This window comes from Prorops nasuta, unplaced genomic scaffold (genome assembly GCF_024137725.1).
Source record: "Prorops nasuta isolate Cenicafe-Biocafe unplaced genomic scaffold, Cenicafe_Pnas_1.2 PNAS00045, whole genome shotgun sequence".
Taxonomy (NCBI): Eukaryota; Metazoa; Arthropoda; class Insecta; order Hymenoptera; family Bethylidae; genus Prorops; species Prorops nasuta.
The window spans coordinates 189,097-214,371 of NW_027116842.1; the positions used below are offsets into that span (position 1 = coordinate 189,097).

Here is a 25,275-nt window from a genome sequence, read left to right on the forward strand (position 1 = left end):
CATAATACTACTGTTCACCTGAACCTTTGTTTGTACATTTGTTAAAAACAATTGTTGGTTGAGTTATTAAACTGTGAAGCTCTATATTTCATGTTAATATATTTACAATGATTTAAGCATGATATTCACTACAATCGTGAATATTATTTTAGCATTGTTGAAATATTACATTAAGATTAGTAATATGAAAATATATTCAATGTATATCATATACTTAATTTCATATTGCAAATCTTGATTGGTTCGAACTGGCGATGTGCTTATATATATATAATTTAATATACAATTATATAAATATTATTTAATGACTGAATACTGATCATGAAGTTATATTATTTGTTGCATTAAGAGCATTTATAATTTATTTGCTGTTGTACATACTATTATTTCCCACAGACTGTTAGGATTTAAGTTATTTTTTTTACTTGTGATATGTTTTTATATCATTTATTCACTCTAAATATGTTGTTTTTTTTTCTTTTTTTTCACAATACAACTACACTTAAACACGCACACAAACACATACATACGTGCTATATTTTCATCTTTCATTTTTTTATAAATATATTCTTTTATTATTATATTAAAAAACTATCATACGCTACTTTGACTTGCATGATTTGCCATTGTAAATCTGTAAAAATTATCTGTCAACTTTGTTTTCTCTGTATCCACTGTCATACTGTTACTCTTAAATTCATTTTCCGATCTTTTTCTGCATTGAAATTTTCTCTTGCGTACTATCTCTTATCTTAACTATCTTTTTGGTTTTAACTCTCTGTTCTTTGTACATAATCTTTGGCACCTCCTTATACATCTCCTGGCATCCCATAATGCCCTCCTTCTTACTGCGTGCACGTCACACACTATAGCCAAGGGAAGAACGAATATCGAGCTACGAGAACAATTCATTTTGGCGGACGGTGTCAGCCAGAGTATGACAGCATTCAGATCCAAGCCAAGTCCAACTTCGACATTACAGCGTTCGCAATTGTCCAGCGCCGGGCCAATTACAAAGGTAAAATAGTCGGATCCGCTCGGAACGAGACCGCGATCGAATCAAGATCTTCTCTTTCTCTTAGTCTTACAATATTATTTTTTTATCGTACCAGAAATCTTTATTTTTGTGCAAGAGAGATTTACCGATGTGCAATATAAGATTACTCCTTTTTTTCTTTTATTCTCCAAATGCAATTTTCAAACTAAATATATAAGCATGTAAATAATGTATCTATAAATTGATTCTTCACAAAAACATAGATTTCTCCGTTTACTCTTCTCTATATGCACTAAGTTGCACACCAATGTCTATTCTTTGCTCTCTCTCTCTCTATTTTCTATCATTTTCTTTCTTTCTCTTCGTCCCCTCCCATCTCTGTCTATCACCCTAAATGATCTATGGAGTCAGTAGGATTTGCTGCATTCTTTTGGTAAGTACAAGGTTTGATGCCTCAAGCTTGATTCTCTCATAAGACACATTGTGTGCATGGGCATGGAGCGCGGAAAATTGTAATTAGCTTGGCTATTCGAGATAAGTGCTTATTACTTATAGGTAAAGTGTATACTGCGATCATTATTTTATTGGGGTTTTCGTCGATAGAAAAAGTAGTCTTTAAACAATTTGTTTTATTAATTAAATTAAATAAATGGAAAAAGAAGTGAAATACCTCAGGAGATGCGATACAAAATTCATTGCGTGATGATTATGAAGCCGTTGGCTGTAAAAGAAGCATCGACTGTAAAGGCAAAACCAGTTTTGTTGAATCTCAATGTAGATTTTTTCCTTCAAAAACTACTTCCTACAGGATGCGAAGGATACTTTAATGCTATAGAGTAATGAATAATGATTGAGATGGCTAAAGACTCGTAATTCCAAATGTCATTTCGTCAGTAATACAAAAGTACGCAAATAATCATCATAGATACGTTTATGGTCTGTGATATAGCGGAGGAGTTTATGAGCCAGCTGATGCCAATATTTGAGAATTTGAGGCAAAAGGAGGATCTCCCGTGCTCGTATCCTCTCCACATGCACGCTCCCTCTTATCATTGGGTAAATAACAAATTGTTTCATGATTTTACTGCTGTTTGCGTGATGTTTACTTTCATGAATCTTTGTGAGGTTTGCGTTGTGTAAGATTACCAAGTTGTGATCTTTTCTAATAAGATTTCAGCCGAAAACCTATATGAAGAGAAGGAGCAATGCCACACTTTTCAACAATCGATTTTATTTCGCTACCTTGAAATGCATATAGCATTATGCACGCAGCAAAAAACTATAATTTTATTCGTATTATTTATTGACTTTACATGCGTATTTTCTTGGTTAGAGTAGGCACTTTTTATTGATTTATTTATGCTGTTTAGCAATTATATATATATATATATATATATATATATGCAATACGAGCATTATTTGCTAATCGCTAATGCTGCAATTATCATTCACCTCATAATTTTATTTTCGATATTCAATTTTATATATTTTACTGATTTAATATCTGTATGCCTCAAAATACTTCTTTATATATAAAGACGAACAGTTTTTGTTTTGGAGCATGAGAAAGCTCAGATCCTGACAGCTATGAAAAAAACTTATATTGCAGATTTTAAAAATATTACCTAAAATCAAGCGAGACGTTTAGTTTAAATGTATAATGATAATAAAATAGGATATAGAATCAATTTCAATATTTTGTTTTAAAAGATTAGAATATTTGGTAGTACAATAAAAATACGTAACAATGTCTTATATTGATGCGTGCTTAGTGGCGTTAATTGGAGATACTTCGAATCATCATAAACTACTCTACCTCTCTCAAGTATTAGTGGTAAGTTTGCATGTTATTTTATTTTCAAGTCAATTTTAATTATGGTAAAAAATGGTTTATTTATATTTACGATTATACCGTTTTACTATAATTTGATTCCTTTAACAATACTATAAAAACCATAAATAAAATTGATCGAGCAAAACCAGTATAGTAGGAGCAGTAGCTACGTAAGTAATTTGTATCGAAAGTTACATTAACCCATCTTTTCTTTTTATTTCTAAACATTATTTCGTTTGTGTCAAATAATTCAGTCATTCTAGAAATAGTATAAAGCATTTTGATATTATTTAAATAAAAGTTAATATATGTATATATATTGATTGTTGATTAGATATATTGTGCTCAAGTAACAAATACAATCGTATTAATGAGCTATTCAAATAATTGAGTGCTTTATAGTATTATTTCTATTAATAATTACTATTTTAGAGTTATTCGCTAAAATAAATTCTTTCTTTAATATTAGGTGAGGGAGCGCAGCGCAAGAAGCGTTCCTATGGGACAATCACGAGCCTCGCGTTCATCCCTCAGTGCCGGAACACCAGATAGTCTTAGCGACAATGAAAGTTCCTTTAGAATATCTGCAAGGAAAACTAGTACTCCATACAAGAGCTCTCTCACGCCAGGTATTTTAAAGTTTTTACCCCTTTTCCTTGGGAAAATATAAAAACTTTGCGATTAGGAATTTGTCTAATATCTTTGTAATAATTTTGAAAGGTGGTAGCCGACCATCGAGCAGACCTGCCTCAAGACCAACATCGAGACCTACGAGTAGACCAAGCAGCAGGCCAGCCTCCAGACAAGGAAGTAAACCTCCCAGTCGATATGGATCCAGTCAGTCGTTAGACAGCACAGGTAAAAATCTATTATAGTAAAAAGTGAAATACCAACCTTGTTATTTTACTAAAAAAACTGAATATTAAGAGTATAATTTTTTGTGTGAAACAGACGATTCAGGCACCCCTAGTAGGATTCCTCGTAGGACTGTTGCTAGTACTACAGCATCATCAAGCAGACATAACAGCTTGTCTGGCAAGAGATTAACTACACCCGTCAATGGCTCGAGTTCTAGGCCACGAACACCAACCGACCTCTCAAGCCCAGCTAGTGGCATACCTTCTAGGTAAGAGGATTGCCTTACAGTCAAATGAGAAATTTACGTTTCATGAAATACAACAAGATTTGCATTAAGCTAATAGCATAACAATCTAACTGCAAGTCAGCAGCAAATACATGCATAGAAAACCTGAGATTTATTTTCCCAATCAATAACACGTGATAATTCTTACAAAGTAGGTTTTTGCTAGACGTTTTTATTTCTAATTGTGTGTTAGTTGATGCATATTGTTATATCATATAGTTTTCCTGCATAAGTTTATAATAGATACCAAGTAATACAAATATTCAATGGGAGGACAATGAATTTTCGCCAATCAATCGGTTCAGTAGTATCTCATATAATACCGCATTATAGTCGTCGTTAATAACATTTTTTAGGTTTGGCTCAATCCATAGAGCTTCGAGTATACCCACATTGACTGGTGTCGGAACACCGTTTAGGTAAAATAATATTAACCGTAATTAATGCAGGGTGTGTTGGCTTGGGCTTACTATTTGTGTCGCCAGGCCATTCAGTATACTAATATCTGAAATATCGCACTAACCAATGCTTTGGGAAAATTATTTTACATGTATCTTCTTGTTAGTGTCTAATAATACATTGGCTATAAGCTACCGCAGGAATTAGATAATATTTCATGAATCTAATGGTTTAGCCGCTCAAGGATCCCTGTTTATGTCGGGCCGGATATAAAATCCCCTCAGTCAACAACAAGCAATATTTCAACTCACTCAACTCAAAGCAACCACTCCACTATTTCTACTGATTCTACTGGGTATGGATGGGTCTTTCGCTTCCCTCTGTGTTTCATTCTTTTTTTCTTGTTTGTTTGTTTCTTCATGCCAATAATGCTTTAACATATACCTAGTGCTTTATTGAATAGAAGTATTTCGCCACCTTTACGTTTTCTATTTTGCACAGTGTCTATGGATTTAATTTTTACTATTATTAAGAGAGAAAGAGACAAATTTTTACTTCATGGAGAAGTTCAAAATTGTTCTTTATCAATTTTTGATTGCTTCCACTTTGTTTGTACTGGTGGGCATACTATAATAATTAAAAAATGGAGTTTCAATTGGCACAATAATTTTAATTCTCGCACATAATTTCAGTTTAGTTTTGTATAGAAAACTAACCAACTAACTAAAACTTCTATTCGCCTTGACAGGAGCAGTTCCGTCTGTACAAATTCAGCAACTAATATTCCATCAGCTGTTAAGCAAGCTAGGTAATTCATTTCCCATCATCCCTTTAATATTCATCTCTCTGAAAATTCATTCAGAGCAAGTGTAAATATTTTATTTAAATTTTGGTTACCACATTTTTTTATTGTATATGTTGTAAATATTTTGAGAACAAGAGATGAATAATTGGAGAATAACAAATTACTTCTTAATATAGAACAAGGACACCGTCAAGTGGTACCAGTACACCTTTACCGCCATCAACGAAATTATCCAGAAAACCATCGGGGGCTTCTGATAATTCTGTGTCGACACCCCTGTCGAGGAAAGGAAGGCCGACCCCAATTGATCAAAGAGCGCCATTCCGACTGTAATACACTATGGACATATCCAAATAATCGACGATCGTGACTTATAAACAGGAAAAGAATTAAATTAGAAAAATTGAGCAAAGATTAATATAAATATATATTGTTGAAAGCATAATGATATTGCAATATGATCTATCAACAGAGAATATTTAAACTCAGACAGAAATTTCAGATAATTGATGAAAGTGAGGAAAAATTTGTAATCTTTTGAGATGCATAATTATGCCAAATGCTATTGATTTTTTAAATGTTTGAAACAGAGTTTTTATATATACAGATATATATATGTATATATATATATATATATATATCAAGGCATAATATTTTAAAACAGATAATAATTTTGTTTGGTGTAACAAAATTGTTATTTGTGTACTTTATAGTGCACTTGCCATTGTCATATTATGAGAGAACTAAATCTCTTAAATATTCGCGAAAAGGTAACTTTGGCTTGTTTTCGATCATACGAGCTTACAAATATTTATTTATTATTTAAGTATAAATATTTAATTGTGGAGCACCATTGAAGTGTTATAAACAAACAATGCCAGGTCTAATGGAAAAATATTTTTTTTTAGCCTATGTCGATTTAGGCACTATTATTCCAATCTTAAAAAAAGGAAAAAAAAATAGAATGAAACACTGATTTGTAACATCAGCTTATGTTATAAATTGTATTATTAATATTTGTCTAAAACTAGGTTATAGTCTTTTAGCTTAATATAGTCAGTTTACCTAATGCGATCACATCTCTCCGGTTCGGGGTATTTAAACGCAACATCATAATAAAACAGGATAGAGTGCGTCGCGCGGTAATACTGACAGTATTAATCTAATTCTGTTAAAATTTTAACGTACTAATTAATTTAGTTGTATTCGAAGCTGTTAAAAGATTAATATTTGTAATTCTATTTCGCTTCAATGTACGCGTTTTTATAAAATGTAATATGATTAATATTACCTAATTGAAAGAGTCTCTATACCGTAATGTATGCGTGTTTATAGATTTATTATTTCTTACTACTGTACTTTTTCTTTTAAACTGTCCCTATTTCATTTTCGATAAAATATTACTTACTGTGTTTTTCTAAACAATCTGAGAGTACATTTTCTTTTGTGGTCTTCTCCATTTATGTGTTACTGCTTATCGAAGCGAAGATGTGCAAGCGTAATTCACCAAAGTAATGAAAGCAACATCTAATAACAGCAGGAGAATGTATGATAACAAATTTGGCTTCTCTTACACGAGTTTTGATTTTATTTTGGAAGAAAATAATTATTGATATGAAACATGGAATTTAAGCAAAAATGGTACGATGAATAGACTTTTAGTTTATGTTTAATCTCACACAAATTACAAACTACAAACGTAATTTTTATAATTTTAAATCCAGTTCTACTGCCGCATTATCTATGAAAGTCTATTTCAAAGTTTTCAACAATCAGCTAAACTTATTTAATATTTTATCAAAATTAAAACTTTAATATTATTTTTATTATGAATGTAATTGTTATACCGAAAATAGTCTGCCTCTTTAATACTACGTAATACAATTAATACTTTGCATAATATTCTTTTTCCTTAACATCAAATTGTTATATAGCTAGAGCTGTAAGTTTGCATACACAACCAAGAAATTATTCTGATGCAGCAATTTAGTGTAACCCAGCATAAAAAAAAGTATTTAATTTTATTTATTTTACTCTTTCGTGTGTTTCTTACAAATCCTTCGATAATAGTTGCACGATGAATTTACCAGGTAAGTAATTTGGAATATTTGTAACAGCACAACATAAGAAAAGCTTCTATTAACTCCGTATAAAAAATTTTTATTAAGTATCAACTTCTCGTTTAATAAATACAACGTTAGCTTAACTTATTTAGGTTATAACAATAGGCGCATGTTAAAGATAAATATCGTATAAATTTAATTGCTCTTATAGTAAATTAAGTTTTGCTTTTCATGCCTTTTATCGTAATGAATATCGTGTGTAGAGCAAAATTTGATATTGCTAAAATTAATAGATTTAAATACAAATAATTTATTTTTAATACTGAATAATGCATGATAAGTAAATATAACAGATTCTTTTATAAACAAATATGGAAAGTAAGGACGGAGCATCCGAAACTTGATCGCATGCATGTAAAAAGACTCCTTAGCGATCTCTTGTTCCTGCAAGGATCGACTAGTAATATAGACTATATCACAAACATAATTAAATACTGCTTCACATATAAGAGTCTTAAACTTTTAAAAATGCCAAAAGAGCTTTAAATTTAAGGCGGTATCAATAAACGGAATTTAAGCTTAGTACGATCTTGAATAAGATCAATCGTCCCACTTTAACCTTCAGTACAATTTTTGGCTCGGCTTTCGTCTTAAGTATTTCCTCAGCCAAAATTTAATCCTAATTAGGTTTATTGATACAACCCTTAGTCATTGATCCAATTCGACGAAACGTTTTCTTAAAAAAAGAAGAGAAATATCAAGGTGCCATTATATACACGGCGTGTGGAGTGGCAGCACGCCACACGCCGTGTAATTCCACCTTTACAATGCAGTTTGTTTTCTTTCATAAAAAAGTTATTACGATATTATTATATTAAGTCGTATCTTTGTTACATGATAAATATTTTTTTTAGTTAAATTATCTATTTGATTGCTGTTTACTAGCCAGTTTTTTCTGGATACGCGCCTTTAGCCCTGTTGCACTTTTCTTGACTGTTTTCGTTCTTTCGTTGCAATAGGTATTATATTTCTTACGTAAGTCTGCTATTTTCTCCTTTTGTATTCTCTGTTGCTCCTTCTTCCAAATATCCTATTAAAGAATATTGATATAGTATATGCTAAGCATGTTTTCATCTTACTCTCTAAAATTATGTTAAATCTATTTGAAAAAAAAAAAAAAAAAAGAAAAGAAACAATTTACCTTGAAATCTTCACAAAAAGGAGCCCAGAGCATGAAAAAATCCTTTGGATCAGCCGTGTCTAAAGTGGCTCCTTTAGGCACGTAATGATAGAATTTCATAACGTTCTTAAATTTTAATTTTGCTTCAAGCAATCCCTCTTTCTCATTAGCCAATTCTTTGGTAGCCCTATCAAAAAATGCATCCATCTCTTTTTTAAACGGTCCTGCCGTTTCAGGATCAGATTCGACCACAATATCACATTTTCTTTTGCATGCTTAAAGAATAAATGACAATAATTAAAACAAAACTAAATCGTGACTTTTTGTTCTGAAAGATTTATCTTTCATACCCGATGGAGGAAATGTAGTACCTTTCAATTGTCCTTCTAATCTGTCCAGCTCCTTCGCGATATCCTCAAAATTGATCTCGCATGCAGCACCAATGTCCGCCGGTTCTGGAATAGGCAATGGCAGAGGTTCGTCGAAATTATAATTAACTTCTTGAGCCAATCTCAATCGTATTAAATAATGGAGTAGAGTAACACCAGGTTCTTTTGATTTGACATCCTTTAATTTACCAAGGATTTCTAGGCCGAAACCATCAGCTTGTCCACGCATTCTATTGCCGCCATTCATATAATTACCCAAAGATAAAATCAAAGCGATTATTCTCTTCAAGGAATTGGAGTTTCTCAGATAATCGCAGGTGGTGCGTATATTGGTCTGTTTCGTTTCCACCGACGAAATAGCATCTTGAAATTCTGAGCGAAACATCAAACAAGCAATTCTTTCAGCGAAATGTTTTATGTTGGATAACCTTTTGAGAAATTGCTCTGGTTGATCCAACGGAATATGTGGGAAGGTAGCTTCGTGCGCGGCTATATCTTCCAATTCCTGTGCGGTTGGTCGCTACAATAACACAAAAGTCAAATGTTATTTCCTTCTGAACGAATGACGTAAAATAAACAATGAGGAATCCTTGCTACTTACAACTTCGTAAATTTGGTGTAATGCCTCTAAGCTAATTACACTTGTGTCCAGGTTATATACAGCATTCTCTACTTCACTAAAATCTACGTGCAAGCTCTTCTCCAAAATTCCGACCATTTTTGATCTCTTTGGATCTAATATTTTGGCCGCTTGTACTCTCGACGGTTTTTCCTCTTCGTCCTTCTTCTTAGGCAATTTTCTTTCGGTCACTTGTCGAGCGAAGAGCTCGGCAAACTCCTTTACGTTAAACTCGTCCTCTTCCTTTATCTCCTCCCAAAGAGAATCCTGCACAAAGGGAAACATACCGTGTTAAATAAAATTTCTTGTGAAAGTTTTGGAAAATTAATCTGAAGAAAATACCTCGTCAGGGGAGGGTGGCACCAAAATTCTGGTCCAGTATAACGGTTTCATAGGTATCTGTGGATTGATGGGCTGCTTTCTCATGACTATAACCAACGTATAAGCGGAAAGGTGAGACGTTTGTTGTTTAACGAGAGAGTTATTTTAACGTATAACTCACTTGTTCTGCTCGGCGGATTCCATCCTCCGACAGGTGGAATTGGCAGTGGGGTTGGTCCGCTCTTACCTGGAAGTGCTGGTGCAACCGGACCACTCAAACCAGGCATCGGTGGCACTGTTGGTGCACCCATACCTGGCATTGGTGGTGGTGGTGGTAATGACATTCCCGGTGGAGGCGGCGGTGGTGGTGGTCCCGAAGCTCCAGAAATCGGTGGTGGTGGCGGAGGTGGGGGTGGCACTGATCCTATTCCAGGCATTGGAGGCGGTGGAGGTGCAAATCCAGGTATTGGTGGAGGTGGGGGTGGTGGTGCAGCGGTCGTTCCAGGCATTGGCGGGGGTGGAGGTGGAGCAGTCATTCCAGGCATTGTTGGGGGTGGTGGTGGTGGTGGTGGTGGTGGTGGTGGTGCAGTCGTCATTTCAGGCATTGGTGGAGGTGGTGGTGGAGCAGTCGTTCCAGGCATTGGCGGCGGCGGTGGTGGTGCTATTGGACGCGATGGCTCGATATGATGCGCTCCTTTTATAATCGATCCAAAATTTGATACCGAACTTTGGACCCCTTTATCGTTATTTGGCAATTTTTTCGTTGGGTCTTTGTGCACAGATGTATCTAAATTAATACTAATATTTTTATTCCGTAAACATTCTTTTCTTCGATCCCTAGTATCGTCGTTTTCATTAACTAGCTTTTCATTGTCATTTTCTTCATTTCCTACCGATTTTTCCACTTCCATTATTGCAGGCAGAACATTTTCCGATGAACTTTCAGTAAAATTAACACCATGTCTGGTAGTTCCATTGCTTTCATTAACAAGCACACCAGGGTCCAGTGGTATATCTGTTTTATGCGTGATTTGAGTAGATTTATTATCGACAGGGCAATTAGATTCATCGACTAATTTCCGGAGTCGCTCGACTTCTGACCGCAGCATCACCAACTCTGCCTGAAGTTTTTGTACTTCTTCATTATGATTTTTTTTTAAACTGGCTTGTGTCGACTCGGGTATTTCTCGATTCGTCCAGTAATATAATTGGTCTGCCTGTAAATTATGAGATAATAGCAGTACGAATAAACAAAGTCATTAATTGAATAATTGATTTAAAATTTGCAGAAACTTTTGTCTTGTTTTCATGCACAAACGTTACTGACTGGTCAAGCATCATAATTATTATATACGATTATTTACCGTGAATTTCGATGTGTGTTTCTCGGACGTGGGCTTGAGGATGCCAGCCGACACCAAGTGCGTTCCAAAGATTGATCCAAACTGTTTCAACTCTCTTTCGGTGATTTGTGACTTGATGTGATCAGGTAAAGAAGACACCAATAACTCCAGCAAATGCTGTCCTGCAACGAGCAACTGCCTGTTTATGAAACGAATGATGACTCTTCTTCGAGATGGAACAACTCAAAAAATATAAACAAAAGGATCAATTCCTTGCGTAATGGAGTTTCTTTTTGGTCGTCTACATATGTTGATTGTTAAATACACGTGGGTGTGTTCCTACGTATTTACCTACGTCTATCGCTAAGAGACAATGACTCTTTTACTGACTTATTGCTTCCTCCAGTTTCGAAACGCACAGATGCGGTTGGTTCAACAACGAGACGCCCGTAATTTTACAATTGATTCAAATTATGTTTCAGTCTATACCGCTACCTTTCGTTCCTTGAAAAGGTTGCAGCAAACGTACTGAAATTTTTCCATTTTAATTTAAAATATATAAATCAAGGATTTAACATATATTACAGATGTTATTATTGTAAACTTAATTCTCGTGAGTCAACGATTCGATACGAATATAGTACATTTATGGCCATCATTGAGATAAGGTACTCCAGACATTATTACCACGCTACTCTGAATATCTGTTTTATGTAAAGTAGACTTTTTAAATTCTGTTTTATCTAAAAAACTAACCTCTTGTTATCCGCATTCTGGCCACAATTGAGATTTTTAAATGAATAGTATGAGCAGAATATCTGTCGAGTTCCTTTGGTTTCAGTAATATTAACTTTTGCTTTTTCATTTTGCAAAATTCTTTTAAATTATTATTTTTTTCTTTTGGATGATACATGGCGCACATTATTGAGGCTTAGAGCTGTCTATTGCTTAAAATTTAAACTGGATCATGATACTATTATTAGAAAAAATTCATTAAAGTTATCACCAATCACTCAAACTACCTCTATTACAGTTTTATAACAAATCATGGTACAATACAGCGTTTTAGCAACAATCATTACTGATTAAAGTCTTATATTATCACAATGGAACGTTCAAACTACAGACTCGGAGAAAACGTGCATTAGCTATTCGGCTCTGGATTAGAATTATATTGACTGTTTCGAGGAAAGAAAATTACATTGCGAAGTCAGTTTGCACACTGACATGCATGGGCTTTGAGAGCGAGAATCTTATCGTGAAGTCTTATCGTAATACGGATATATGTACCCCATTTAGAGGTACAAGCATTATCAACTAATAAAGAAATACCGATGAGGTATGTGATTTAAAAAAAAGAGAAGTATTAAAAGATTAATAGAGTTTGGCTTCTATAGCTGCTACGGCAGCAATGACTGCAGATTCATATATCATTAAAAGCTATCGATAATTTTGCCATTGAAGGAGCTATCAATACCATATCGGAATCAAAATTATACTATAGCCACTTCTAAAAGCTGAATTTTTTGTTTTCATCATTGATATACTACTTTCCAATAATGAACTTTTAAACGTCGATATTTGTAACATCGTGATTAATTATATGTTTTCGTATTGCAATCTAAATCTTAATTACAGGATACATAGATAATCAATATGACTTTAAAGAACATTGAAAATGTAATCTCGAATGTCATAAATCACGCACAATTCGTTATTGACTGGATCAAAGAAGCGAATAAAAAAATAATTGTTTTCTGAGTTTATCTTTACCTTGAAGCTTCTCGTACATCTTATAATCCAGTTTTTGTGGCGCCAGCCTGGGAGATGCATGCTTTTTGGATTCGTGCGTTGCTCGATCTAAGGTAAGGCTGGCAACTCGCCTAAGGATTTTACTGTCACCAGCTGAGCTCTCGTTGATGCTATGCCTCCTTTGTGGTGGCGTCACTTGCAGCCCATTGCGTGACTGTGCACCTGAAGTTACAATTTCATTATTGTCTTTTTTGAAAGTGCAATAAAAAAAAAAAAAAAAAAAAAATCGTTCAAAGGTCAGGCCAAAGGAAGTCGAATAATTATAGTTTTACAGGTAAGCTAGCCAAGCGCGACAAGGCATTTTCGAAGCCAAATTATCCAACCGTAATACCGCTAGCTCCCCTAATTTAACGGATCAATCTTTATATTTTCCCCTCATTAAAAGCTACTATGGCGTTCCACGAATATAAAAATGTTAATAAAAGGTAAATACTCGTAACAATTTAATACCTCGGTGCACATTAATAATTAAATATTTGAAGTAAACCTATATAAAATTTATTCGACCCAAGAACAGAATGCAATATAAGAGTACGATGAAAAATATTTTTCTCAAACAATTGAAATGATAATTCTTTCCTTATTCACATACGCGATTGTCGTTCGTACAAAGCAATTAAATACGACACGTGATTGTTAGAACACAGGAAGTTCGCTTAGACGTAGTATGTATACTCCCGGTCATGCAATATTCGTTTGGAATGTTTTCCCAGTTCCAGATGCACACCGGTCAAAATCATCGTATCGAAGAATTCGAGGCCCGATCGGTGGGAAAGGGTTGGACGGTGAATGACACAATTACGACAACAGCAATAAGAATGAAATTGCTCGGCTGACAAGCCCCTGGAATAATCGATTTGCCGAGTGTCAGCAACAATTCTTACCAACGATTAGAGCAGTTACGGCTACAGAGAGAACCTCCCTTGAAACGATCGGTCTCCCATCCCACGTATCTATTGTCTCGAAACTTACACACCATTGATTATTAACGCAAGGCAATAGCGAGAATCAATGAGGCGAGACCTGTGCAATTTGGTGACAAATCGATAATACATTCAAAGGAACCCAAGAAGAGAGTGATTCAGTGCTTCTGCATGCGATGCAACACTTAAACCGAGATGTTCATTTGCCACATGGCATAACTGTGCATTACGAGCTCGTGTCATTGTACTTCCTCTTACTCTGCATGAGAAGCAAAAATAAAACTACCAAGTTCGGCTACTTTTAGTCACACTAAATACAATTACACTAATGATTGTTATTTTTTCTAAATTTATTATATATTATACTAAGTTTATATGTAAATAAAGTCAAGAAGCTCTGTGTATTTGAATTAATGGCGTATATCATGTAAAAATACATTTTTTTAACTTTGCGATCTGACAAATTTTAAAAGATATCTATTAATTCGTAATAAATTTTACTAAATCATTCTCGTAGTTGAGCCAATGAAATCTCCGGACTGTATTTGTCCGTGAGGTAAACCGCCGTCACATTTATTTCGCCATATTTAACCTCATGGCATATAGTTTAGCCAACTATGTTTCGTTTGATAATACAACATTTTTTTCTCGATGCACATAATCGTCGTGAAAGCAAGACCCTATCACAACAGCAAACACAATACTACCTCTGCCATGAAGGTCACGAGTCACGATAACCGGCCTTCCCGTACAAATAGGAACTCGTGACGTAGCGTGAATCACGCTCTTATGTCAGTCACGCAGGGTGAATTCGTTGAGAACGAAAGCGTCGACACACGACGGACCATTCGTCCCCATCTATTCATCCGCGCGTCTTTGGCCCTCTCTCTCTCTCTCTCTCTCTCTCTCTCTCTCTCCCACAGCGAGTACATCCCGTCGTAAAAAGCACTTAGAGCACCGTACGCTAATAAAATTAAATCCACCGGTCAACCTGTCGAGCGCGTCAAACACTTTAATATCATTTGCCAACATGAACCAAAGCCAAGTGTTTCGCGCCTTTAATCTCATGATAAAACAAATTATACCGCATATATATATATATATATATATATCTCTTTCCTATACGGTGGAAGTATAAAAAAATTTTTGCTCCTATAATACATTCATCTTGTGAGAACTCTCCGTGGAAATAAAAACAGCAAGAAAGAGCGCTACGTCGTACATAATCCGGCGCGTTGAAATTCATTCGGAATATGCAAACAGGTATGAATAGAATTTTAATATGAATCAAGTTTGGCCATAATCCGAACGTGTCTGGATTCAATGCCGAATGAATAACATCTTCCAGCAAAGAGATTACAGCATCTTCGCGTTCTTGAACTTTAACGTCGTCCGGTTAAAACGAGATTCGACTTACAGATAGTATTGTTTGAATTTCTCCATGCACGCAAGGTTTGTCTCGGCGTTCGGAAAAAATGGTGCCTTCCAGCGGGAGAAAAGGAGTCGAAGATGAGAATCGCGAAGCAATTGATTTTCTCGAGTAAACATGGCACACATACGACATTGCGACTCACCGATCGGTGAGGTTGCCGAAGAGAATTTGTTCCTTTTGTATTTGGCAATGGTGAAGGTGGTAGCGTCTCTTCCGGTGTCGGATTTTCTCAGACGCTGAGTCCTTTGACCGCTCGACAGATTGGTCTCGCCAATCATGATGGAGTCTTCGGGGTCCGTGAAGACACTGTCGCTCGATGATTCCTGACTGGGGGGTGTCGATGCACCTTTGGTGGCGAACCTCCAGGAATCCGTTACCACCAACGTCGTCGAGCTCGTAGTAGACACAACTATCTCTGCCTCCGACGGTACCGACTGTGCTTTCTGCCGCTGCGCCACAAAATCTGCGTCCCCCGATTCGTTGCTGCTGGTGGGGATCTCTGGACTGCCTTCTGACTCTCGGTGAACGAACACGGATACGGACACAGACACTGGCACTGCAACGGCTTCGGGGGATGGTGGGGCAGCCTTCTCCGATGCCTGTGACCATTTCATTGTTTTAATCTGCTTATTAACGTGGCGTGTATGTGTGTGTGTATATATATATATATATATATATATAAATGCAAACAATGTATATTACGCGCGTAAGTTACATCTGACCCATTCCAATAGTAATCAAATGTAGATCCCTGATAAGAAGATCGAAACTTATGCGAACGTCTTTCAAAGCCTCCAGAGTGAAATTAAATTTAACGCAAGCATTTTATCTTGCACCTTCATCTCTCGATACATCAACGTATCTCGTAAGATTCTTTTTTAAAAATTCCATCCTCTTTAAATCGTTCGTTTATAAAACTTACGTTTGTTTCCAATTCTTCGTGAATAGTTTCTTCCTCCTCCCCTTTCGGGGATTCTGGACTCGTGAGCCGTATAGAAATTTGAACATCTTCCTCCGAGACCTGAAAACCATAAGTAACATCAGCAACTTGTCGTATAACTTCCGGTATGTGCTACTTGGTAACACGTGCGAGCTCGTTCATCGAGAAATGGCTCATCGATCCGTCCGTAATTCCTTGACTTACTTTTACTATAAACTTTTTGTATACCGTTATCGGGATTTACTTAAATGGCGAGAGTGATCGAAATGACATTTATTGAAGAGAAGCCCGCGCTAGGCTACTTTTCTCAGACGAAGTATAAACTACAAGCGCGCTGCGGTTACGAAAGTTCGCGGGGGTTATCGAGTCTGATGTGTTGATTCATTGAGAAACAGTCGGGAGGGGGAGGGGGTATATCTCGATCACCCGTCAAAGGGCACACTCGTGCAAATGTCTCGCTCGGATCCTGTAAAATTCGGATCTCGCGTGGCTCCGTGTTCGCGCTGAACGCGCAAAGGGCACCCTTCCCACGTGTATACTTTCATAACGAATTGCCAACGCGGTCCGGAGGTTGCGTCGCAGGAAACAACAAAGACCGAAACACGGCCTCCGGTCATATATTAGCTAAACGGAGGAGAGGAAGGCTTTAATATGATTTGCGAGAGATAAATGTATATATAAACTAGCGCAAACACATTATCTCTCAAAGTGCATGTTACATAGAGGAGAGAAGAGAATAGAGCGAGAAGGGAGCACCGTGTAGAGTGTACTTTTTATTTCCAGAGGAAATACACAAGGAGAGCAAAGTGAGGGAAAGGAAAAGAATGGTTGACGTCGATGCGTCACGTGGCGACTGACCTTGGGTGGGGGCTGTGACTGCGGCTGTAACTGTGGTTGTAGCTGTGGCTGAGGCTGGGGGGGCTGGGGCGGCTTGGGAGCCTGTCGTTTCGCAGGCGTGTGCACTTTATCGAAGGAGGGCCTCGGATCGGACTGGATGGCAGTTTGGCGCTTCTCCTCGAGGGTGTCCGTGCTTCCGGTGAGCGTTCTCCGGGAGCCATCGATACTCTTGGTTCTCGCGTCGAGGCCGATCTGGGATGCAGCTAGTTCGCGACCCTTCTTGCCCTTCTTCTTGGTGTCGCTCTGCAGGTTGCCCATTGCGGTGTGGACCGCTCGGTCAAGCCTGTCCGAGGCGTTCCTCGACTTCCTGGTGTTGCGGAAAATCTGCAGCGAGCGGTAGCACAGCTGAGCTTGCCGGGCGATGTCGGCCCATGTCAGAAATCCACACGAAAATGACCTCAGTTGTTGTGCGACTGCGCCTTCCACCGACGCGCGCCGCTCCATCACCGCTCGATACCCCAAACACACCTGACCCGATGATACACGGCTCAATGACAATAGAGGCTTGGGGATCAATCGCCTGTCGCTCTTCTTCTTCTTCTCAATCTTCTCATCCGAACTACTGTATTCGAACAATAAAATTCCTTCGTTTCATCCTCATACCTGTTATTTTCCAGATAATCTCTAATCCGCTTAAGAGAACATTTTCATTGACTTTTCTCATCTTTCAAACCTTTACCATTGCAATAAGGAATTGTGACAGTCTAAACGTGCAAGGTTAACACGAATAACACTAAATTATACTTTTGTTCATTTCGAGTTACACTTTTCTCTAGGGGTTATATCGATCTCGCGTGACTGTCGTGTAACTTTAGTGACACGTCAAGTATTATTTCGAAATAAACGTTGGTGTTATTTGACTCGATTGCACTGGCGTCAAATAGGCTGAAATTAATGATTTTTAAAGAAATGTTAAATGAGCAAGACTTACTTTAAAAGTATGAGAATTATTGTTCCATCTGAAATATCCATGGCTGATATATGTACACACATGCACAATTAAGAATAAAGAAAGAAAACAACATTAAATTAACGTATTTCCTAATATTGTAAAACTTGATAAATTAATAACTATTATTCCATACGAAATCACACATTACTCTAATCATATGAATATTACAACAAACACTATAAAGCTTAATACTGCTGTCAAGCAAGCATAACCTTTGTCTACGATGTTGGGACAGTTGTGGCGACAAAAGAAGGGGTATTTAATAACACAGAGTTCAATTATGTCTACACCTAATTTCGCGTAGAGCAGATAAGTTGTGCAACGAGCAATGTAAATATTTGGGTTGTAAATTTTAATTAATCGTTTTATTTCATTACCTTCGTTATTTTAAATTAATAAGTGAATGCCCTCTGCTCTTGCAATGCGTACATTGGAAAGTCATTTCAGCCTGAAGCAGACAGCATGCGAAAATATAAATCGGATAATTGTTTGACGGGTAACACATCACTGTACGAAACTCGCAACATTAATCTTGGGGTTGTCGAGTACCCAATCAGTCCGCGCTTATGACCAACGAAATATTCACGTATGGCTGCATTCAAACAAAGCAGAGCGTGACTGCATCCACTGCATCTTATCACGGTATATATTTAGCTGTACATAGTATATAGAATATCTGACCGAATGACAAACAATGCCAAGTCACGTTATCTTATGGTGAACCAAGAGACTTGTTCCAAGTGAAACTTTTTTGCTATACAGGGAAATCTGCAGAGGTACCAAAATTGCATGTGACGCAAGAACTTTGAAAGTTACGATCTATATTAGTAAAAATGAGAGGAGTGTAAACACAAGTATTGTTGATAAAGAATATTTTCTTACGACAAACTTGTGTATCTGTCGAGGTAACGCTAATGCTGAAAAACTTTGAGCAAATGGTCTTTATAACACGTGCAAAGCCCTGTAGGCATGTTTTCTCGCAACGATGGGTTTGGTAGCCGGTAGTTGGTCGAAAGTACATTGACCCAAACGGAAGATCCGCAACGTTCGCGATGCAGGGAACTGCACCAAAACCTCGCTACTTCTTTTTCTCCCTCCTCTCCTTCCCCTTCTCACCTTTTTCGTCTCGAACAATTTCAGGCTCATCCCGCTAAATTCAAGCTGACCTATCAAATACGCAACACATTAATGATATATCGCATAGATTGATATATGTATACAGATATCTTTTAATTTATCAACGAATTATTGAAACCGCTTATCAATGGTTCGAGGTAGATTGTTGTCATTGAAATAAGAATACACGCTTCATCCTTTATGGATGCACCAATAATCAATAAATAAACACTGAAATACACTCAGGTATGTGATGTAAGAGATTATATATATATATAAATCTCGAAAACAAACTAGTGATAATTTTCTCAGAAAAGGAAGGAACTAATAATGGCAAAGTCAATTTTCAATATTTCTTACAAACATTATCTCAGTTATTTTATTAAAATGACACTAGAAAAGCATTAAAAGTTATCAGATAAGTGAAAATACTAGCATATCATTTGTGTGTGTGTGTGTGTGTGTGTTTTACTTCATACCGTTTAAAATTTTCTTTACGTCCAATGAATTATCTATTTGATCAAGTAATCCATTGTTAAAGAGAAATATAAATTCTTTATGTTTGCTATTACATTTCGTTACCGGTGTGATTAACAAAACTGCATCAAGCACTGAAGCAACGTCACATTTAGATTTCCTCTTTACGAATAGTAAGCAATTTTCTAATTACATATTCTGTAAGAGGTAGTTATATATAATTTTGAGCTGACGGTAAATGTAACGCCAGTAGGACAGGTTCGACTGGTTATAATACTATGAAAAGCGAGAGGGTTTATGGGTGGGTAGTAATTATGGCCAAAAAGGTTTTGAGAAAGAGGGTAGGGTATTAGGGATTATCGCTGCAAAATGCAGTGTTCAGACTTCTCAGGGCAATGCAAAACGATCAAGAGAAATTTTTCGGTAAGCGTGAGTTAATATGGTCATATCATGACTAATTTAGGGACCAGAGTGATTTCTTGTGACACGTGGAATACTCAAGGTTACCTCGTGTTACGCTTCAGGAAGATATGAGACATATATATGGTTTGAGATTCGTCTTGGATTGATAAAGATAATTAGCACTTTTATAAGTAATTTAGTTTTTCACATTACGACTTCATAATTAGACTTTGGTACAAAAAAATGTGATAGGTTTTATCTATGCATATTAATTAATTTATCTGAAAAATCGGTTAGATCGATTGCAGTTTTTTCGAGGGGAAAAAAATGTTGAAAAATGTATTAAAAATGATCTTTTATGCTAAATATTACAGAGTTTTTTGTTTCGTATTCACCTCTAGACGACGTTACTGTATGAAATAATACATAAAAGTGAACCTGAATTTTTTTGTATCATTTTCGACGGTAGCGCCGCCAGCTAATCGTGGAAAGAGTAAACTAAATATGATTCATCTTTATTACCAGCTGCTGGTGGTTGGTATTATCGGTAACGGATGGTGTTTGACGGTAATGTTGAAAGGTGGAGCTAGAGAGCAAATTTAACCTTTTAAAATAAATGGAATATAAGACTCTACTTTTGTTGCATGTAGCTTGGATAAGGGCATTAAAAATTTTGAAAGTAGTTAAAGGTAGCAGGCTAAAATAAATAGAACACTTATATATATTTTAGCAAAATTAGTAATTCAAGAAAATCTCCATTTTTTGATGTACTTATTTGCTTCTTTTTGTCTCTCCAATTGCTCATTAAACTGTGTTTCAAGACGATACAGTGCCACTTTTTTTTTGTTTCTAAATTATCAACAGAGAATAAAATACAATTGTTTAAAAATGTTTACCATTTTCCGAGAAACAGACGTGTAAGCATGACCAAACGAGTAATATGAATCTTTACGAATAAAATTGATATTCTTGAAATTACAGAAATTTACTAGAATTAAAGTTTTCGTCTGCTGTGCATCCACTTACAGTGGTTTTCATTGGATTGAACCGCCATTGTTATATCTGTATAGATGATATACTGTATAGTAATACTGCAGAGTAGGTTACCGGTAAACCAATGATGGTAGCTAATAAGAACGCGAGCCGCGTGATATCGCGAAGGGAAATTGTGCTCCCTCGACCGAAAGATTCTCATGGAGGCGCCTATTCAGAAATCAAGTGGGGTAAATAATTACTTTTTTTCTTGTATGGTGGGAACGAAGACGTTGACTTGAATTGTACATGACATCCGGTAGCCACGATGCGACTTAATTCGTAATAATTAAAGGTTGAACGTTTTTTCCTTTCCCCTCGAGGAAGAAGAAAGAGATCCTATTAAATTAGGGGGGAAAAATCGCACTGATGGATTCTCCCAGATTGTCAGTGGCCTCTGACAAAGTCCACGATTTATCCATGCACACAGCATACACTGCGAATTATTTATTTTATTCAACGATTTCCCGCTTAATAATAAAGCTCCAACCAAGCGCACCAGGAAAGGATTCGTTTCAAATCAACTCGCTTCGATAAAACTGTCACTTTATCATTTATTTTTTTTATATTGCAACATAAAATTTGTACAAATAATATTTCATAATAATGTCATAACTATAATAGACAATAATTAATATGTAAATTTGATGTGTGTATGTGTATGTATACGTGTAGGATAGTCGTGTGTATATATTTATATATATATATATATATATATATACAAAGTATAATCGACATTTTGCTGTTTTACGCTATTCATCGACGATTTTCGTTTATACGCGCCCACTCGACGGGCGTATCGTTAGACAATTTGCTGAAATGTTGAACAGGGAAACATATACGGTATGTAATATCGAATGAAGTTCTCCGACGCTATTGGATATAGTCATCCGATTCGGATGAGCATAACGAGCAACATTCTCAATGTCGTCACTATAGCTTTTTGAATATTCTTCTCGAGATTCGATCGAGCCCAAAAATGTCTCTGTATCCGTTTCTTCGCAATGTCTCTGTCGCAATTACCTCGTAGTTTATCAATACATATACATTATGAGTTCTTATAGCGTAACGTCGCTCGCTCCTTCGCTTATCTCTCACTATTTACATAAATTTCTGCTCATTCATTTTTTTTTTATACAATTCTAAAAATGAGGCTTGGACGCCGATCTTGGCAACGCTCGTTTTCTTCTTTCATTTCGATACCTACATATATGTAATAATATAATATGTATTTATGTGTATATATATATATATATATATATATATATATATATATACGTATATTTTCTCTCTTTTAAAGGTTCCGTTATGCAAAAATATTTTGACTATCTTTATTCTCTTCTCCGATCATTCGCTATTTTCTTCATTCACGCTTGTCGATCACTCGCCTTAGGATTGATTACATTGGTCGTGCGTGCCGCATCGAAGAACGCTTCTCTCTATCAGCTCGCTTCTTCTTTTTCTTCCATGTGTTTCTCACGCAAATTCGAGGGGCCTTTATCACGGTGCACGATATAAAGTAGTATCTCCTCCGAGCGTTCGCGCTGCTTTCTTTCGTTTGACAGATCGTCGATCCTCGCGCTTTAATTCATCCTGCTCGAATGATCCCAAAGAGAGAGTCAAGTCTCGTACTTTATATCGTGCACGAAAAAATCTTAAGAACTATACACGTCGGAAGAAATTCTGGCTTGAACGCAAAGGACGCGTAAAGAATATTTGTTACTCTGAACTTTGGAAATAAGAAATAATAAGTGGCTCGATGGAAAATCTTTGCTTTGTAAGCAGCGGTAGTGTCACGTGTGTGTATGTGTGCAGTGTGTTTGAGTCGGAGTTTGTCAAGACATTTAAATCCAAAGGTACATTCACGCAAGGTACGAATATTAACGAGCGCTGACAGAGCCAAAGTCCAAGATCTCTTAGTTTTAGAGGGCGTAAAATTATTGAGTATATACTCTATATACTATAAGACATGGCATACTTTCTTCTCTTTTTCATTTCATTCGTACTTGTACGCGTAAATCAAGCCAACGAAATACTTGAAGAGATGTGCATCGACTTACGGCCTCTATACATAAAAAATTATTATTTCACCTCGGAATGAAATTGCTGCGAAAGCTGCATCGGAATATCGATGGAGCATGTGTACCAAAGAGGAAAAGAAAGTTTGTAACAATTGTGTTTTCCTACCGAAATAGTCCGAAATTTGATTTGCAACGAAAGAGTCATCGCGCGATAACTATAAATTTTATTGTGAATATTTTGCATTACGAGCAAATGAGATCACAAACAGAAACGAACGGACGAGCAGTGCGTGTGCTTCGTCTTTTCTTAGATTTCGGACGAAATGCTAAATTTAGAGAGCCCCGCTCGCACCGTCGTCCGCCCGGAAACGTACAAAAAATAAAAAGAAAAAAAAAAATAAAAACTTTAACAAAGAGAGTCTGATACTTCTACACGTCGCATACAACTACGAAACAAAGTTACGCATATACTGCGTGAAACAAAAAAATCTTTATACACTTGTACGGCGGACTAAAATTGTTCTCAGTGGAGTATTCGTCGAGGAAACATTGGGCTGAAGCGGCAAGATTCTGCTCTATTACGAGGGATCCAATTACCGATGAAAATCTGAAATTTATGCGAAGCAAACGTTACACCGAGGATAGGAAGGAAGAAAGGAACTGCATTAAATGTGCATAAAGTACATAAATGATTTGCTTCGAAAACTTGGTAAGAGGATAAGAGAATTCCTCGTTAGGCTACCGAGCGTTCGCGCGTTAATTAAGGCGCGTTGCGCTAAAACACGCCGAATCTCGTTACACGATTAAGTACCTTTCGAGCTTACACTAATATGTACAGGGGTTCGAAGAATCTAGAGAGGTTTATAGGTGGATCTCGTTTGAAAAATACGTAGTAAAAATTTGAAAGATTGCGCGCGCTCCACACAAAGGAGGAGAAGGAGGAGGAGGAGGAGGAGGACGACTCGCACTCGCGACACTCTTCTTGCCGACTTCAGCTCAAAATCTCTCGCCCCGTCCACCCGCGCTCTCTCTCTCTCTCTCTCTCGCGCCTTCTTGACTCTGTGTAATCGTACTTGATAGCTTATACATATATATCCTATTTTAATACTATAATACAGCATTGATCACACACGTTTCCACATCGATAAATATATAATTTTTCGATCATACAGAGACACGGGATCGCAATCATTCATCATCGTTCGAGTCGACGGTTTGCAACACGATATAAAAGTATAAAATACGTCGGATCCTTGATCAAACGGTCGCCGGTAATCGATGCTGGATATCAACGAAGTTTTTTACCAAGTGCAATAATTGGATAAAACTTTCTAGGTCGGCAGTGTCTCTACAATGTTCTTGGTCTTGCCACGATTCATTTATCGTACGTTTAGCATTAACGAGCGGCGAGAGGTGCATGGAAGTTAATTAAAATGCAGCATTAAGAGATAAAATATGGAATGCTAACTTGAGTTGGAAACACTCGAGAGCACAGTGGCAAACTCGTTTAACGGCCAAACGAGTAAATCTTTTTCCGGTTGGAAAATCGTAGGTGCATGGGTATTAAAACGCGATGGGGTCAAAAGTTCAGCTAGTGGGTAAACAAAAATGCAATTAGACGGCAGCCCTAATAAATAAGGCAGCTATTAAAAAACTATTAGAGCCGAAACAGTCGGTGCAGAAGCTTTCGCGTGTTCCGGACCGAGTTTTAATAAGACAAATTTCAACGGAAAGCCAAATAATCAGCCAAATCGAGTCTCGCCCTGATCAACGCAACTCTAAAATAGCGGACTAGAAATCTTTGCATATTTTCACTCGCACTCCTCGGCTTTATAATTACGTAGGATGCGTGTACGAGGAGCAGCGTGACTTCTTCACGCAGGATTTCAATCGACTCGCACGGATCGAGGTACATGTTCGATCGCAGGCTGCGTGTCGTGTACCTCCGTCGCGCGCACCATTTCTTCATACACCTCCGTGTATATATATATATATAGAAGTCTGTTATATTTTTGGAAGATTGTATACGTAGTACGGAACTTGTGAAAATATTCGTTGATATGAACATCGCTTATATCCTAAAAAGAATCGACCAAGGTTGAATCGGTACGTACGTGGACTTGTAGGCTTTTGCGTGTGCCGGTTCTCAACCTGGTCGCGCCACTAATCGCTATAAG

The 25,275-nt window shown here is 36.7% G+C and overlaps 2 protein-coding genes across 2 annotated transcripts in view; one reads left to right on the plus strand and one right to left on the minus strand.

Annotated features, from left to right (window-relative positions):
- Positions 1 to 6,529, plus strand: part of shot (dystonin-like protein short stop) — an 82,629-nt gene extending 76,100 nt beyond the window's left edge. Inside the window, exons 38-44 of the mRNA XM_066744474.1 lie at positions 873 to 1,018; positions 3,301 to 3,460; positions 3,552 to 3,689; positions 3,783 to 3,957; positions 4,610 to 4,729; positions 5,123 to 5,182; positions 5,356 to 6,529. Coding sequence (XP_066600571.1) covers positions 873 to 1,018; positions 3,301 to 3,460; positions 3,552 to 3,689; positions 3,783 to 3,957; positions 4,610 to 4,729; positions 5,123 to 5,182; positions 5,356 to 5,512 — 956 coding nt within the window. The 3' untranslated portion in view covers positions 5,513 to 6,529. The remainder of the gene's footprint in view (positions 1 to 872; positions 1,019 to 3,300; positions 3,461 to 3,551; positions 3,690 to 3,782; positions 3,958 to 4,609; positions 4,730 to 5,122; positions 5,183 to 5,355) is intronic.
- A 146-nt stretch (positions 6,530 to 6,675) lies between these two features.
- Positions 6,676 to 18,254, minus strand: LOC136784019 (protein cappuccino-like). Its single transcript, XM_066744472.1, has 12 exons — positions 18,030 to 18,254; positions 17,060 to 17,660; positions 16,184 to 16,282; positions 15,404 to 15,860; positions 12,868 to 13,068; positions 11,116 to 11,276; positions 9,933 to 10,968; positions 9,773 to 9,858; positions 9,413 to 9,697; positions 8,794 to 9,331; positions 8,444 to 8,697; positions 6,676 to 8,332 (listed from the first exon to the last, which is right to left on the minus strand). Exons 1-12 carry the CDS (start codon positions 18,089 to 18,091, stop codon positions 8,162 to 8,164), a joined length of 3,951 nt encoding a protein of 1,316 aa, XP_066600569.1. The 5' UTR covers positions 18,092 to 18,254; the 3' UTR covers positions 6,676 to 8,161.
- Between the last annotated feature and the right edge of the window lie 7,021 nt (positions 18,255 to 25,275).